This window comes from Stenella coeruleoalba, assembly GCF_951394435.1.
Source record: "Stenella coeruleoalba genome assembly, chromosome: 3".
In the NCBI taxonomy this organism is placed as follows: Eukaryota; Metazoa; Chordata; class Mammalia; order Artiodactyla; family Delphinidae; genus Stenella; species Stenella coeruleoalba.
The window spans coordinates 115,513,061-115,531,151 of NC_137148.1; the positions used below are offsets into that span (position 1 = coordinate 115,513,061).

The 18,091-nt window shown below is 50.0% G+C and overlaps 1 protein-coding gene across 2 annotated transcripts in view; it reads right to left on the reverse strand.

The window, feature by feature from the left end:
• Positions 1-359: 359 nt before the first annotated feature.
• SIL1 (SIL1 nucleotide exchange factor) overlaps positions 360-18,091 on the reverse strand; it is a 246,991-nt gene continuing 229,259 nt past the window's right edge. For both annotated transcript variants that reach the window (XM_079917704.1, XM_079917705.1), the window contains exons 8-10: positions 5,407-5,503; positions 4,798-4,962; positions 360-879 (exon numbers count right to left, since the gene is read on the reverse strand). In XM_079917704.1, coding sequence (XP_079773830.1) covers positions 523-879; positions 4,798-4,962; positions 5,407-5,503 — 619 coding nt within the window. In that variant the 3' untranslated portion in view covers positions 360-522. The remainder of the gene's footprint in view (positions 880-4,797; positions 4,963-5,406; positions 5,504-18,091) is intronic.

Sequence of the window (18,091 nt, forward strand, 5' to 3'; positions counted from 1 at the left end):
CTCCCGACATAGCTGGGTGAGGAGGTGGCAAGCACGAGTGCCAGGCACTGGTGTAGTGCTTTATGTATGTTTTCTCTCATTTAATAGCATTCCCCTTTGACAGATGAGGAAACAGCCTCAGGGAAGTTAAATGACTTCCCAAAGTCACAGAGCCACTCACTGGCTGGTAAAGAGCTGGGTCCCAACTGGGGTTTTCCAACTCCTGGGCCCAGACCCTTCCCACGGGGCCTGTTACTGGATGCCCTGGACTGACCACCCAGCACGTCACCAGGGGACCTCAGGGCGCTATCACCCAAAGACCACCAAAGCACTGTGCCCAGTCTGCACAGACACACAGTAAACAGACAGACAATGGCCTTCATGCTTCCATTTAATGGCCAGGCCAGCACTGCCCAGATGATGCCCAGGCCCCAGTGGGGAAGTCCTCCCTCCTAGCTGGTATCCCCTGAAGAGCCCACCCCAGCCGGTGCCCCTCAGCCTCACTAGCAGCATCCCGGTCTAGTCCCAGTGGCAGGGGCAGCCTCATCTTAGCTCCTTCAGCAAGCTGTTGATAGAGCCCAGGAGTTCCCAGAAGTAGCCCTCATCCTCGCCATCCTGGAGCTCCAGGGCAGCCAGTGCCTGGTACTCAGCCTGGAGGATGACCAGCGTCCTGTTGAGCTGCGGGTCCTGACGGTAGCGGTCCCGACAGGTGGCCAGGAGGGCACCCAGTGTTTGTAGCACCTTTTCGCGGGCATCGTGCTCTGGCAGTGCCAGGAGGTGGGCAGTGATCTCGCACCAGCCCTGTTCCTGAAGGCCTGGCAGGAGGTGCACCTGGCGGTACTGCTGCAGCTTCTCTGGGGACGTCTCCCGCATCAGCTCGGCCTCCTCCTCAGCAAACATCTGCCATCCACACGGCCAGGGGCCAGGGTGTGGGAAGGGGAGAGAACACACAGAGAGCAGTCAGCCCTGCCTTTTAGACTCGAAGGCACATGGCTGACCCATGAGTCTGCACCCTCTTCCTCCTTCCCCTTGGGCCTCAAAGGCCCTTCATGGGAGAAGGCCAACTGGACTCATAGCTTCACACATGCTCTCCAGCCCATCCATATGTCCACCCATCTGTCCATCCATCCACTCATCAAAAACAACTGTGTAATGTGCCAGGTGCTGGAGAAACCAAGATGGAGACATGGTCCCTGCCCTCAAGGAGCTCAGGATCTATCAGGAGATTAAAAATTAACTGAGTAAGTCCTAAATATCATGATACATTTCATCCAGCAGGGTGGTGTGGAGGCAGACAGTCTGGATTCAAATTCCTGCTCCACCACTGACAGCTGAATGACGGAATGACCTTGGGCTAGCACTTTGCCTCCCTAAGACCCAATGCCATCATCTCTTATGTGGAGGAGAGGACGTAACCCCTTCAGGACTGTTGGGAGAACTCAGTGGGACAGTGACCATGCAGCCAGTGCCCAGCACAGAGAGCACACCCACAATGTGAGCTTCGCCATCAACAAACGTTAGCTGTACCAGCAGCAGCATCACATCACCATCACCACAACTACAGATCCACTCCCTCACAGGAATTAGGGCACGGGCGACAGAGGAGGCTGGCAAGTCCCTGAGCCTTGAGGGGCTTGTGGGAGTTGACCAAGGGGATAAGGGTGTAGGGTCCACAGACACAGGAGGGTTGCAACAATAGGCCTGGGCCCACCTCATGTTTGAAGACCAGCAGGCTGTTATGGTCGATGGGGCACGAGGGCCAGGCTGGGGCCCAGAATGCTCGGAGCCCTGGGAGTCCCTGGCCATTATGCTGAGGGCCTGGGGAGTTGAGGAAAGTTTGGGCAGGAAGTCACATGCATGGCCTGTGTCTGGTAAGTGCAGAAACCCAGCCCCATCAGAATATGGTGGGAACCGATCCTGCCAGGCTGCCAGAGGAAACACCTGAAACCCGACAAGTTACCAACTTATTTCACAATGCAGAGTACTAATCACTATACGATCACGGCAAGCCACCAGGAGTCTACCAACTTATTTCAAATGTCAGAGGAAGGCTATGCAGAGATGGAGGGTCGGCAATGGGTAGAGATGTCCCATACTGGTTGTACTAAATGTACTTGCAAGAAGAAAGAAGAAATCACTGCCCTAACTCCAGGGGAGGATGAGGCATGCAGATGACAGGGAAGGCAAGAGGGAAGCCCAGAAAAAGATCAGGGGCCACAGTGGAGAACCTGGTGGCTGTGGCGCTTGTTGGAGCTGGCAGAGGAAGCAGGGGAGGAGGGGGGTCAGCATCCTGGGACAGAAAAGGCTGAGAGGGATGGAGTAGTCCTTTCCTAACCTACTCCCAAGTCCTGCCAGCTCCACCTCCAAACACATCCCAGTTCTCCCAGCTCTCTGCCCCATGGGCGCTGCTCCTCACTGCACTTTTGCAGTCTCCTGCCTCCTGCTCCCAGCCTGCATCCTCCAGTCCTCTGACAGCAGACAATGACACAGCCCCAAACCCTTCACAGCTTGGCATTTCTGATGATAAAGACTGACTCCCTTCACTGGGACTTGGAGGCTCTTCAGAATCTGGCCCTGCCTGCACTTGGGCTCCTCCCCACACATGCCCTCACTCTGGCACCCGTCACACCAACTCTCCCCCAGGATCTATGTACGTGCAGCTCCCACTTCCAGGCACCCTCTCACCCAACACTGACTCCACAGTCAACTTGACTCACCCCTCATTTCTCACTCAGCACCTCCTTTGACTCCCCAGAAGAGGTTAGGGCCCTGATCATAAGCCTCCAGGGCCTACATGCTCTAGGAGATTCTCTGATAAATGTCTGCCTGAAAGCACCAGGAGGGCAGGGATCATGGGGCTGGCACAGCACCGGCAGGGCAGATACCCAGTCAACACCTGTGGAAGGAACCAGCGGGCAGGTCACCCCTGCGGCCCTTCAGCTCCAAGAAGGCACGAGAGGACGTGGGCTCATGACCACAGGAGGGCATCCCAGCTCTGCAGGAGCCCAGATGTCAGGGCACAGTTTCTTAGTGGAGGGCCCACCAAGAGCCAAGGGACAGAAGAAGAAATGCCTGGGGTCTGGCAGACCACAGAAGGGGTAAGCCGGTGAGCCAAGGACCCGAACAATCTGAGAGGTGGTCCCATACTCTCATGGGAATTCTGCCTTCAGCTGCTACCTCCCGACACCAAAGATGCCCTCAAGGTGCATGGCACCCCCCGGTTGGCAACCTGTCACACCTCTACCTTCAGGCAGCTCTGGACCCATCCCCAGATGGGTTTGGCTAGTTTGATTAGCTCTTTATTCTCTCTGAGAAACCATAAGAACAAGAAGCCCTGACTGCCTCAAGTGTAAAGTATGGCTGCCATCTGTTCTAACACTCTCTGGCTGAAACTCCTCCACGGTCCTCCACCTGCAGGAGCATGGCTGTCTCCATACTGTTTGCAGAGAGACGCCACTCCCTCCCTGATCTTCACAGCACCCCAAAGCCTCAAAGGTCGGCTCCGGGGCCAGCTGACTCAGGGGCCTGCCTCTCACCAGGGCAGCCTTGGTGAGACTGCCAGTGGTAGCTCTCCAGGGATGAAGCAAAGTCACGGTGCCCGCTACGCCAGGGCTGGGGGCAGCAAAGAGACACCCAAGTCACAAGGGCAAAGTGATAGGTTTCTCCCGGGAAATGCCAAGCCTGTGTACATGTCCTTCCCCTGGCTTGCTGGCCCACTCCCAGGATGTCAGCTGTGCCCTGGCCTTATTAATTGGACGTGAGGACCACATGGCTGCCTGCTGTTCTGAGAAACAGGGTTTCTGCAGCTTAGAGGGGTGGAGGAAGAGAAAGGGGGAGAGGGGGAGAGAGAGAGGGAGAGGCTGAAAGACAAGACAGGACAAGAGAGACAGAGTGAGTGAGTGCACACACACAAAAGCCAACAGGTGGAGAGAAAAGCAGCAACAGACAACCCTGATCCTTGGCCTGAGGCCTGGCGGGAGGGGTGCGCAGGGGAGGGCCAGGGAGGAAGGGCTGGGCCCCTCTTCCTCCAACATTCAGAAGTGGTTTCCAGCGGCTGCCCAGCCCTGCTCCACTAATCCGCAGTTGGCTGTAGGGAGAGTGTGGCCCCAGAGAGGCAGCTGAGAAAACCCTGCCAATGCTCTGCAGCAGCTGAATTAAGAATCAGCCCTGGCTGGTTTTAGCCTCTCCTTAATTAAGACACTTCTCAGGCTCAAAAACACCAAAGTGGGCTGGGGACCAAGTCTCCTCCCAGATGGCAAGCCCGTGGGTCCCTGGGTCCTTCAGTGGCAGCCAGTCTGAGCCCCTGCCCAGAGCCAAAGCTCCCAGAGGAGGCACCTCCAGGTTTCTAGAATCTTAAGATTCAGCATCATTCCAGCCCCTGGCTCCTCAGTCTCCTGGCTGCTGTGACGGCTCCCAGACACAGCTGCTCCTGGTCACCCGCACCCTAGGTTTCAGCCAAATGACCTTTTATTCCATGAAGGGCTGATCCTGGCTGTTTCTGGCTTCTGGTCACACTGACCCTTCATCATGCTAACCCCTGACCACTGCCAGTGCCCCCTCCTCCCCTCCCACTCCTCACCAGCCCTCAGGTTTTAGCTCAGCAGTCACTTCCCACAGGACATCTGCCCTGACATCTCAGAAATCCTGGGCTCCACAGCATTCCTGTCAGCCCAGCTCAGGGCTGGCATGTTTGCTCAGGACACTCAGCTATGAGGATGTAGGGAATGGATGGAAGATATGGGGAGTGGGGAGGGTCAAATGGCCAGAAACAAACACAAAGCAAAGTGCACGGGAGGCAGGACAGGCCTGGGCACTCACCTTCTCAGTGACCAGGTCGTAGAGCAGAGTGACCACGCGCACGGCCAGCACCTCCATGCCCTTCTCCTGGACCAGACTCCTCAGCACCTGCAGTCCCCCCAGCTTCAGGAACTGCTGCTGGGCATAGGGGAAGTGTCGCAGTAAGGAGCACAGGGCAAACAGAACCTGGGGAGGCACAGATCCAGATGGGTGAGGGGCCACAGAAACTAGGCCTTGGGGCAAGCACCCAGAGGTGCCCCAGCTACCCCAGCCCAGGTCCCATTCTTCCCGGCCCCAACCACCACCCTTGGGTATAGCTCACCCCAGTACCCAGGGCTGTGAGAGCCAGGAGAGATATCAGACACCTTCAACACCACCCAGTGGACAAACGGAGGCCCAGGGCAGGAAACCAGGGTGTTGAACCTGAGACTGCACCGTGGGAGCAGGCCTCCAGAAGCCTCACATACTGCTGTGCTGCTTTAGGTGAAGGGGACCTCTCCCCCTACGCCACCCAGCGGATGGCCACTCAGGCCCCCAAGGGTGACGTGTACAACCCGGAAAGGGACCCTTGTCTTTTAGGCTCCACGGGTGTGCTGGGGTCTGGGCGGGAAAAAGGCAGCAGAAACGCACCTTCTTCTTCGCAGTGAGAGACTGCTCCGTGGCCAGAACGACCAGCAACTTCTGCAAGGCTCCTCCCTCAATGGCCTCCACCTGGACCTTTGGGTTGCTGGAGGGGGAAGCACAGGAAAGCAGGACTTTACACCTACTCACCAACTTGGGGGCACGCCCCTGGGCCCAACCCAGGTTAAGAGGGCTACCACCACAGCAGCCATCCCTGGGGAGGAACAAGGTGCACAGGGGGTGTTCCCACTCTGGACAAGCTAGAACTTATCTGGGGAAACAAAAACAAACTGGTGTAGGTCCACCTGGGTACAATGGCCTATGGCACAGACAACAGGGCCAAGGGCCCCAGGCCAGTGTCCACTCCCTATCAGCCAATGGGCTGGGGTGATCTGGGAATGGAAATCACCGCTACCATTTTAAGATCCCTCTGATGCTGAAGGTGCTACTTCAGTGTCCCTCCTATGGAAAGCCTTCCTCCACGCTCCTCAAGCCAGCCTTACGTGCTTCCCCCTTCCATGATCCCAGGTGCATCACACTCTGGGGGAATCACTAACGATCTGTTCCCTTCAGGGTGTGTAGCTCCAGGGCCAGGGACCCCTTCCTCTCTCTCTCCTCCTGGGTGGAGCACACAGACAGTATAGAGTAAACACTTATGGGAGGGAGGCAGGCAGAAAGAACAACATCCAGGGAGCCTTTGCATCCCTGAGTAGATCCTAACCCAGCTGCCTCCCTGCTGGACTCTCCACTATGTGACAGCAGCTACTATGATTGTCCCCGTATCTCAGCACTCAGCACAGGGTCTGCCATGGCGTAGGGCCCTGGAGAGTAAGGAGTGAATGAAGCAACATATGTGTACAACCATGACTGACTGCATCAACCAACAAACGGGCAACACTGAAACACAAAGAACCCAGAGCTGCCTCTGGAACGCCAGTCCCCATTCTGGGCTAGAGAAAGAGTGATGAGCTTGGGGCTTCCCTGGTGGCGCAGTGGTTGAGAATCCGCCTGCCGATGCAGGGGACACGGGTTCATGCCCTGGACTGGGAAGATCCCACGTGCCCCAGAGCAGCTGGGCCCGTGAGCCATGCCCGCTGGGCCTGAGCGTCCGGAGCCTGTGCTCCTTAACGGAAGAGGCCACAGCAGTGAGAGGCCCGTGTACCACAAAAAAAAAAAAAAAAAAGAGTGATGAGCTTTAAACAAATATTTCAGGCAAAGCGCTCATGGATGAAAGGATGGGGGTCCTGGAGGGTGAGACCTCCTCTAGGGCAGGGTGCCAGACAGGGACACGGCTGGGAACCCCTTACTTTCTAAGATCAAACTGATGATGAATTAAGGAGCAAGTGCCAAGCGCAGAGATCTGTGTAGTTAGGCCTTCGAAGAAGGTCAAGATTCCTTCATCGGCAGCGTATGAGGCCTCAGAAAAGAAAGGTGGCAGGCATGTAAAAAGCCTGAGACCAGCAGCAAGGGGAGAGGCTGGACCAGAGGTGAGACAGTGGCTGTCACCCTCACCCAGACAGCAAGCACACAGAGGGCACCCAGTCTCTTCTGGGCCCTGGCTGCCTTATCTTAGCATGGCCACCACAAAGTACCCTGGAGACCCAAAAAGCACCTGTTTCTCCTAACCCACAATCTTAGCAGGGGGCCCTCAGAACATCTTGGAGAGTACGGCAGAGTACAGACAAATCAGAGAGTCGATTCCTGATCCAAAACCCAGAGAAAAGGGGAGGCAGGTAACAAGAGAGAGAGCACACTGCTGCTCACAGGAGAGGGCCTGGCACACAGCAGGCACCCCATACAAGCTGGCTGGATGGTATGGTAATGGGGCCCAAGTGAGTCCTTGATGGTCCACCCACTACTCCTACCAGGCCCCAGCTTCAAGGTTCGAAGCAGACTTAGCACATGGAGCCAGTTTTCCTGCTGTAAAATGGGAGGCGCCTGCATCCCTCTGCATCTTCTCTGCAAAAGGATGCGCAGGGTGGGTGCCGGCCTTTCCCACTGCAACTTCACTTGTGTCTGAGGAGCAGCCTGGAGATGCACTGGGGTCCCTGGGGAAGAAGGCTGACAGCTCCTCTCCAGATAGGCAGGTGGGCGCCAATGCAGGGATTATGGAGCTGAGCCTCTTCCCTGCCCCCTGCTCCCCCACCTTGAGAAAGGCAGCTACTTCATCAAAGCGTGAGTTAATTAGGGCTGTCTCTGCCGTCATGTGTCTGAGGAACACTCACCCACAACAGGCAGGGTCTAGGAAAAGAAGTCGACCACGCTGAGAAATTCACACAAACGTCAAACACAGTCTCCCAAGGAAGGGGGGCTGTGAGGCCCAACATCTCATCAGCCTCAGGGAACAGCACCTAGGAGCCCCATCCCCAGTGGGCCTGCAGAGCAGCACAGACAAGGCCCTCCAAAGACGTCATGTGAAGCTTCATCCTTGTCTACAGATCTGCTGAGAACAAGACCCAGAAACAATCACCTGGCTAACCCCGAAAGACAAGCTCAGAGCTCAGGAGCAGAGGGGCCTCCAAGGAGACCCAGCCTAAGCAGCTCCCAGAGTAGCAGCCCTGTCACTAACTTGGGCAGTATTGGGAGAGGGGAGAGACATGAATAATACTGGGACTCTGCCCACCCAGGTTTCACCTGGCAGAAGGGGAGAGAAGATTCAAACCCCAAAGGGAACCACAGCACAAACAAGAAAACAAACTACCAGGGGCAAAAGGCGAGGGCACATACTGTGTAGGCAAATTCCTAGGATCCTCCAGAGAAAGAATAAGCCAATGGGAGTAAACAAAAGATGCCAAAAGCCAAGAAGATATATGGCTTCCCCAGCATTTTGTCTATCAGAGCCCCAATGTGAGTTAGAAAGGGCCAGAAAGCACTGTCCTAGGAAAGATCTAGAGGCAAGGCACTGTCCAGGCAGTTGCTCAGAGAAGCCCCACGTGCAGAACAGATCCTTGGGGACACTCAGCCTGTTCTCTGCCACTCAACACTCAACAAGCCAGGCTCCACACATAGGAGAGACACCACACCACCGTATTCTACTTACAGGTTTCAGAGTGAATAAATGAACGGCTATGTAATTTTTAGGCTGTACCAGGTGGCTCTGAACCTAAGGTCTGTGGGGGTTCAGAGAAAGAATGTCTGGTCTGGAAGAGCCAGGAGGGCTGCCTGGAAGAAGAGAGACTGCAGAAGACTGGAGTACAAGTGAGGAAGACAGCCTGTGCACCAGAAGACAGGCATGTGCTCAGGGAACAGCATGAGCATGTACAGAGAGGCAAGCAGACCATTCAGTGGAAGGCTGCCCTGAAGAATCATAGAAAACGGGGCTGAGGAGTGCAGCTGACTCCTGACACAAGGGCAGGTCAGGCTGCGCCTGAGGATGAGGAGACACAGGACCCATACCCTGCCCAGCAAGCGGAACCTGCTCCTGCTTCTCCTTCCTCGACACACGCAAGGCAAAATGGGGAGTTGGAAACAAGCACTTCTAGGGCATAAAGACACAAGAGAGGGCCCAGGAGAAGGGCCTGCCTCAGGACAGTGACCCCAGGGTGGGAGATGAGCTGGAGGGACACTCTGAGCCAGGCATAGCTCACGATTCCCAGGTCAGGCCGACTGTTATGTGGTGTGTGTCGGTATCTGCCCAGCATCCTTTCTTCCTCACCAGGCACTGACACCCCTTTCTTCCCTTCCACTGATGGCTGCCTCTTCCACTCCTTGTGGTCCTGAGGGGGCAGGTCCCAACCCCGCAGGGAGGGCTTATGGCCCAATACTGGCTCATCATATCTGCCCCCCACCAGGCCCTCCGTTGGTTGCCGAGGACTGGCAATCAGAGCTTTTCAGTCTTCTACACTGGAGTCAGGACAGAGAAGTTCTCTTCTTCACAAGGTAGGTAGGTTGCTGTAAGCCAGAAGCACCTATAGCCATGCCAATAGCAGCCAGGTCCCATCCCAACCCAAACCATCCCCATGGAGGGAAGCCATTTAGAGCAGGAAAGAATAGAACTCAAACACAGGAGAAGTAAACCAGAGAGAAAAAGGGAAAGCCTGGTGCCTTTTGCCACTTGCGAAAATCACTTTCATAAGGCAATGAATTTACTTTTTCACCTGCAGCAGAGTCCTGAAAACTTGGGTAAGTAGAGCAGGACCATGGGCCAAATGTGGGCCTATGGCTGAGTGGGGCCAAGTGCAGCCTTAGCAGCCCTGGGCCCACACCCTGACTGGCGTAAATGAGGGAACTCACGTAACTCTGAGCTCTACCCCAGGCTTCAGGGCTTCAGTGGCTCCACGGACACATCAGGGGTTCCATACAATACCCTTCCGAAAAAAGGCTTTTAGCACCACCCAGTCAAAGAGGCTGAGGAAACACATCAGGAGGGTAGGAAAAACCAGGCTAGCATTTCCAGATGGCACTCAGTCCATCCAGGCAGGGACAGCAGAGGAGGGCTTTTCTTGAGCAATCTGCCCTAGAGGGGCAGACACCAACATGCTCTCAGAACCCCTCTCTCTCCAGGCAGCTCAGCCTTGGGCTCTGAATGCTCACTGCTATGTTTTGGGGGAAGAAATGCCCAAAATAGCTCAGAGTGAGGTCTACAGAATGTGCCAGGGTGAAAGTCTGGAGAACTCTTGGTGAGAATCCTGTAAACAATGGCTGATGACCTTGGGCAAGACCCTTCACTTCAGTTTCTTCACCTGTGAGGCAGAGCTAAAACTACCTTGAGTTAAAGATAGAATAGCTAATGAGTGCCAAAATGCTAGACAATACATTGTGACTGAAAGATTATAATTATAGTGGGTTTGCTACACAAAGAGGCCAGACCATATCCTTGAGAACACTGCTTTTATTCACCCCAGATGCCCCAGGTACATGTATGCTGGCCTCATCCCCCTCCTAGCCTATAGACTCAGGACCGGAGCTGTGGCCCACGCCTGAGGGTGGGGGTAGGGGTGTCTTGCTGGCTGGAAGATGGGTGTCCTGACAGCTGGGGATGTGAGTGAGTTGGAAGGGCAGGGGCCTGGCACGCCTCTCAGCGACATCAGTGGCGCTGGTGTGCTCAAAGTCAACAGAAGGATATTAAGGACGTAGCTCGTCTCCAATGAGATAAATGAGAATAAACCTTGTTCAGGGCTAAGCTGGCTGGACTGAATAAATACCATTAGCACTTGGATTACTGGGATGTTCACAATCAGCAGGCGAGTCAGCTGTCTGTGTGCAGAGGGATGGCAGCAGCTGCTACTCTGTTAATCTTGAAGGCGGGGGGCTGGCGGGGTGCACGCAGAAATGGAAGTGATTGCATTTGCAGAAACCAAACGCTCTGGGTCAGGGTGACTGATGTGGGCAATATGCCAAGGGTCAGAGGTCATATTTCAGCTAACCAAGCTGAGCAAGTGTCTAGGCGGCATTGAGGAGGTGGTGGAGCTGATCTCAGGGTGGCCGGGGGGCTCATGAGAATGCTGCCCACTTCAGATTCAGAAGCTGCCCTCCTCCTTCCCTGTCACTCAGGACTCACTACATAATGTTCATGAAAATGTGAACACTTAGTTGTTCTTAAAGCTATTAGGAATTTCAAGATGGTGAGGGCAGAGCATTAAATCAAACACAGGCCCTTTTCAGTGTGGGGTCCTCTGTAATGCACAGGGCCATGAAGCAGGCACTGCTGGCACCAGGGTGTGTGCACAGAAACAGGAAATGCACAGAAATCCTGTGCACAGGTGAATCAAAACAACAAGGGCTAAAAAGGGAGTTTGAATCAGTGGAAAAGGAGAAAAACAAAAAGGCAGAGTTTCAGGACGGGAAATAAGGATTAGGTTGACCGGTTCGACGGGGGCTGAGGAAATACTAAGGTGAAACCCCTGGTGCAGAGCCTGTGTCATCCGGAGTTTCAGTCCAAACCTAGATATCAGGCTTGTCCACGGCACACTGGGGACATGAGACACATGGGGTATGTGCCCTCTCATGAGTCCCTGCAATATTTCTAAGTAGGACAATTATTATTTCTTCTGTCTTCATAACAGAAGAAAAAGCTACCATTGTTCTGAAATGCTCTCTGCGAAGATGCTGTGCAGTAGGGAAAGGGGGCACACCACAAGCTTAATCATTTGTGATCCTGACTGGTGACACTGTGCATGCTCATCTTCTTGCCCAGAGAGAAAGATTCCTTCTCCGATGGCCTCATCTTATTTGTGCCCTAGCGTGTGGCCTTCATCACCTGTGAAACACAAGGACTTGCAGGATGTGTACTCCTGAAATAGGTTCATTAGGGATCTATAGTAGCCTGCCATCTAGGGATTAATAGGGTTAAGCATCTGTTAATCAAGATGTGGACAGTTACCAACTTAAATAAAAACAGAATAGGTTCACCAAAAAAATAAATGCCAAGTACAACTCTTCCACATGAAAGTGAAGCCCCCAGGAGAAACAAAACATCCAGCCTGTTACAAGCTTCATACCACCTAGCTGTGGTGGGAACCACATTAGGCCCCTCAGAAGTTCTATCTGAACACTGGAGAAAAGAAGGAGAATCACTGGACCCATTCAAATACAGTCCCCAACCAGATGCCAGTCATTTAAGCAAATGTGGGACACCCACAGTTCACCACAATGATAAAGCTCACAACAGTATCTCTAGAACCTCTTTCCAGACACAAACACACAGAATGATAATCTTTCTACCTCTGGAGAGACAAAGGGGCCGCAGAGGAAGGGGCACTGAAGAATCTTCTTGACATCTCGTAGCTCTCAAACATAGCTCTGCATCATAATCACCTTGGGCATTTCCCCCCTCCCTTAAATCATTTCAGACTGGGCACTTAAAAACTACTACAGAGAATTATACAGAAAAATAACCTACAGAAAAGTTGCAAAATAAAAAAAGACTCCTATCAAGAGTCACCTGTTAACATTTTACTACATTCGTTTTCTCATTTTCTCTCTGTATGTTTATACATTTTTTCTGAAATATTTGAGAGTAAGTTGCAGATCTGATGCCACTTTACCTTAAATGTATCAAGTGTGTATTTCCTAAGAACATAACCACAGCACAGTTATCAAAATCAGGAAATTAACATTGATACATGATCTATAGATATTCAGATTTTGCCAACTGTCCCAATAATATCCTTTTTAGAAAAATAATTTTGGTCCAAGGTCCAATCCAGGACTTACATGATGAATTGAGAAGCATGTCTTTGAATCTCCTTTAACCTTGACACACCCTTCCTTAGCCTGTCTTTGTCTTTCACTACATTGACAGTTTTTTTCTGTTTTTTGGTTTCTTTTTACATTGACAGTTTTGAAGAGTACAGGCCAGTTGTAGAATGTCCCTCAGCCTGAACTTGATGTTTTTTCCTGATTAGACTGAGGTAGTGTAGGTTGGCAAGAATGCCACAAAAGCAATGTCTTGTCTTTCTCGGTGCATCATATCAGGAGGCACATGATGTCATTCAGGCTCACAAGTAGCTGTGTTCACTTTGATTACTTGATCATGGTGGTGTCTGCCAGATTTCTCCACTATAAAGATATTATTTGTCCCTTTTGAATTGATAAATATTTTGTGAGGAGACTCTTTAAGATATGAAGACAGCCTGTTCCTCACCAAACTTTCACCCATTAGTTCTGGCATTCATCAGTAATTCTTATTTAAAATAATTAATACCATGATGTTTGTCAAAGGATGATATTCAAACTCCATCATTGCTTCTATCTGTATTTGTTGGCACTCTACCTAAAAGAAGTTTTCCTTCTTCCTCACTTATTCATTCATTTATATCAGTATGGATTCTTATTTAATCTATGGGTTATAATCCAGTTCTATGATTATGTAAAATATACCTGATTAAGTCTGAAAAAAAAAATAGAGCCTTTTCATGTTGGTTTCTGTGTCTTTCTGACACATTTCCATCATTCTTTGAGCACCTCCATACTTTTTGGCACAAGATGTTCTTGTACAAGATATAGTACTTTTCCTGCACCTGCTGTGGAATAAGCCATTTCTCCAAGGAGCACTTCGGGCACTTTCTGAAAATTCTAACAGATTCTAACCCTTACCCTACACATACTGAATCACAGCCTCAGAAGATAGGGCTCAAACACCTGATTTTTCACAAATGCTTCACATGAGCCTTACCAGGAGGCCTGGCACTGATCTGAGAACCAGTATTTGGGATAACTAGATCCAATGCCCAACCTTTTATCCAGACAGCATGTCTGATAACTGGCTGCAAGGTTGAAGATTACAGCAGTAGGGAGACTCATCCTTACGTTAGCTTTAAACTCTTCCAATTGCTAGAAAAACGTCTTCTGTTACCGAGTTAAAATCTGCTTTCATGTAGCTTATATCCACTGGTCCGAATCTGCCCTCTCAAAGTAGAGTCACCTGAACCTGCCCTGACAGGTCAGCCCTTCTGAACCTTAGAAGCCAAATGCCCAGAGAAAGATCCCCTCTCACAAATCTAGCCTCATGGGATCCAGCAGTCATTCTTCATGTGACTCCTGAAATCCTTTGCCTTCTTGACAATGCTCTATGGGACACTGCCCCACGTACTGACAAATCCCTGCAGAGGTGGTATTCACACCTATCCACAGGACTCCCCCTGGGCCAACTCCTCCAGAGTTCAGTGGGCCCAGCCACGCTGACCCAAGGTCATCTGCCCCTAATACCTGAGGCACATCTAGGTTTTTGGCAGTAGTGTCACAAAACTGACTCAACAGTGGGCCTGCCTAGGTCAAATCCCTGCAGGCTGTTCATATCACCCTCTGATGAGTCAAGTGTTCTCCAAAATGGCCCTGAATACAAGTAGAGAAGGTAAAAAACAAGTTACAAATGATTCGGTGGACTGACACCATACTTTTGTTCCTGTGTGGTAAGACTTTTTAAAAAAACAAAACAAAACCAAACCACAAATATGGGTAATTTATAAAATTAAAAATCGAATAATAACAAAATTTTAAATGTTGCTTTGCTACCTGGGCCCTTCGTCCTAGCCTGTCACTATTCTTCTGGATCTTCATTCTGTCTAACATGTTGGTTATCCCTTCCGAATCTGTGTCATCTGCCCCCATGCCCTCACATGAGAACCTGAATGCAGGTTGGACAGGCAGAGTCTGACATGATCTCTTTGGCACATCACTACAGTGAAGGCTCTGCTGACACTTAACCACTTACAAACAAACCTTTATTAGGTCTGATTGTTAAAGACATGCGGATTTGTACCTACTTGATCATCAATTTCTCTACCTGATCTATTTGATTATCATGAGATTCTGACAAATGCTTCTGAAATGCAGATTCCCTCTTTGTCTATAACAGCGGTCTAATCTCCTAGGTTGGCAAATCTTCCTGAAAAAAGAAATTAGAATTAGGAGGGAGCATGAGAGTCTTCTGGGGTGCTGTTAAAACCCTATTTCTTGACTCGGGTGGTAGTTACATGGGTATGTTCACTTCAAAAAAGCCATCAAGTGGTACGCGTAAGATGGTTGTACTATTCTGTAGAAGGAAGGGCAGGAGGAAGGAAGGGATATTAAGCTTTAAATCAGTCTATTTTCATGGAACCCACACTAGCTCCAAGAGATCACCTCTCTTTAGAAATGCCCATAAATGAAGTCTCAATAACTTGCCTTGTTATTTTGAAAAGCAAAACAGTTACCATCCTGCCTCCTTACTCCTCTCTCAGTGATGCTTAAACATTCACATGCACAGGTCTCATGATGATATCATTAAGTTTTCATTTGATGTTTCAGACCCTAACTAATTTTAAGAAGCAAGTGGCTCTTCTCCTTCCTCACACTTTTGGGCTGAAGTTCTTCTTAGCCATGTTTGTTTTACTCTTTCTGGAGGGAAGGCCATTCTTATTAAAAGAGAAGTTAGAGGCAAAATAGAAGAGAGGATGGTGATACCCTGTCATCTGCTACACTGAATCACCTGATTGCAGCAGCGGGCCCAAGGCCTTCCCTGCCATTCCTCTCACTCTGAACAGTAACTGCTCAGGCAGGTTCTTTGTTCTAAGCATCCCAGGTTCCACCCACCTAGTATTCCTGACAGTGTTCTCAGAGATCTACACCTTTGTCCTCAGTTATAGGCCCCTTTATCATCTCTCAGACAAAAGCTCAACTCTAAGAGCTCCCCATGCGGCCTTGTTGGTCTGTTTAGGTGTCTCCTCTCTGTTCCTTGCAGTAATCACTTGTGACTATCTTAAGCGCATTTCATTGTTCAGACTATGAGTCATCCTTCCCTTCAAAGTTCTTGCCCAAACAACATATCTACTTTTTCCTGGACCTTCTAAAATCTGCTTTCTCCAAAACTCAGAGTTCTGCATTTCCCTTGGCTTCTCCAAACACAGCCACTTTCTGCTAAAGTTTCCAACACCTTCACTTCACCAAACAAATCCTTCGTGATGCTCAGAATACATTTTCAGTGAAGCCCTTTTCCTTAATCTTTTGAGAGATAAAACTGTCAGAAAAGTGAGTTAAGAATTAAAGCAATTCAAGAATTGATGAGAGTCTTGTTTTCTGCAGAAGGAGGTTTCCCAAAAGACCTATAGCACCACACCAACTTGCTTCTGCACCAAGTTTTATAATCTCAATTCAAAAAGCCTCTTCTGACTATCATACAGAGTGAAGTAAGTCAGAAAGAGAAAAACAAATACCGTATGCTAACACATATATATGGAATCTTAAAAAAAAAAAAACTGGTTCTGAAGAACCTAGGGGCAGGACAGGAATAAAGACGCAGAAGTAGAGAATGGACTTGAGGACATGGGGAGGGGGAAGGGTAAGCTGGGACAAAGTGAGAGAGTGGCATGGACATATATACACTGCCAAATGTAAAACAGATGGCTAGCGGGAAGCAGCTGCATCCTATGGGGAGATCAGCTCAGTGCTTTGTGACCACCTAGAGGGGTGGGATAGGGAGGGTGGGAGGGAGACACAAGAGGGAGGATATATGGGGATATATGTTTATGTATAGCTGATTCACTTTGTTATACAGCAGAAACTAACACAACATTGTAAAGCAATTATACTCCAATAAAGATGTTAAACAAAAAAAGCCTCTTCTACACTGAGGGTAAATAGCTGACATCTTACCCCAGGGTGTGTCTGTTTTTTGGTGGGCTAGGAGCCAGTGATCTGGACTTTGGTTTTACCGTAAAGTCCAAACTCAGTAAGCAAACTACTGAGTAAGAGCTGCTCTGGAGTCAGAGAGACCTGAGTTCAAGTCCTAGTTCCAGCATTTTCAAGCTGTATGACTGCAATATGTTACTAAACTTCTTTGGACCTCAGTTTCTTCATCTATAAAATGGGATTAATAATATTTATCTCATGAGATTGTTGTGGGGATGAAGTGTGATAATATATAGAGATTAGCAGACTTCCTGACAAACACCAAGCATTCAAATAATAGTTGTTTTTATCGTAACACATTATACTCTTTAATGAAAATTACTATTTTTACCTTTCTGCTAAGAAAGGCAGAGTGCCTGGGTTTTCAGGCTTCTCAGAAGAGCGAGGGGTTACCTGTGGTAGGGGACAAAGAAGAATGTACCACCTCCCACTGAGTGGCCCTACATTCTCATTCTCAGCTCCTCTGGCTAGATAGGCAAAGCCAGTACAGGAAGAATTCATGGGGGAGAAATGTAATTAACAAGCTAGAGGGAGAGACAGGAAGGAAGGATCAAAGAAGCTAATTAGAACTGGCTAAAGGGAGGCCACAGAGTGGGGAACATGGAAGACAGAGAGCTAAAGAGAAATTATCTGTGGCCTATAATTATTCAACAAACATCTCCCAGTAATTGTCTCAGACAGTTTGAGGGAAGCAAGGGTGGGGTCAACAAGGTTAAGCAGAAGAAAATTCAGGCTAAAATGTATGGGAGATTTTTCACAGTGAGATTTATCAAGTTTATTAGAGAACACAAAGAGGGTGTTAGTTTGGGTCCTCTATACTAGCTAGAGGTAAAACTATCCCCCTGGGTGCCAAAGGCTGAGGGAGAGCAGAGCAAGCTGGTCCAGCAGGGTATGAGGGCCCCAGGGAAATCACCTGGCCAATCCTTGTTCCAAGCTGTAGGCAATACACCTTCTCAATAGGCCTTTAGTGGCTCAGGAAGGAGCTTCCTTACTCACTCAAATCTTGCTCCCAGGAGTTCTGAGACGTGTGCTAGGAAATCACTCACTTTTCCTTCCAACATCCTCATCTCCTCAATCAGAGCCAATGGAATCAAGCAAGGCCTATTTTGCTTTTGCTACACAACTGTAGAAATGTTTACGAATGAGCCATCTCTCAATAGCAAAAGGAAAGGCAACAACCGTGGGATGGTCTATAGCAGAAAATGACAACATTGAAATGCTTCATTTGCAGGATTTGGAAGTAGTATAGACTACAAGTCTCTCTGCTGTGCAACATACATAACAAGTCCCCAAAATATCCTTTGTTTGCTAGGGTTCTGCTTAGATATTTAAGGTTTCTGACAGTTTAAATATGGTGAACAATACAGTGAACCATCCAAATAGTTTGCATCATTGGTATTTGGAAAGATCTTTGCGAACAATTAGTTCTAGTTCTGAGATACAAGAACAGCACCCAGGCTCCTGGTTTTCCATGGGGATGGGTCAACATGGCCTCCTTGGCCAGCGCCATTTCATGTGGCTTATCTCATGGCTTGAGTGAGCATGGGTTTCCTGCTCCTAGCCACTTCTGTCACATTGTAACAGA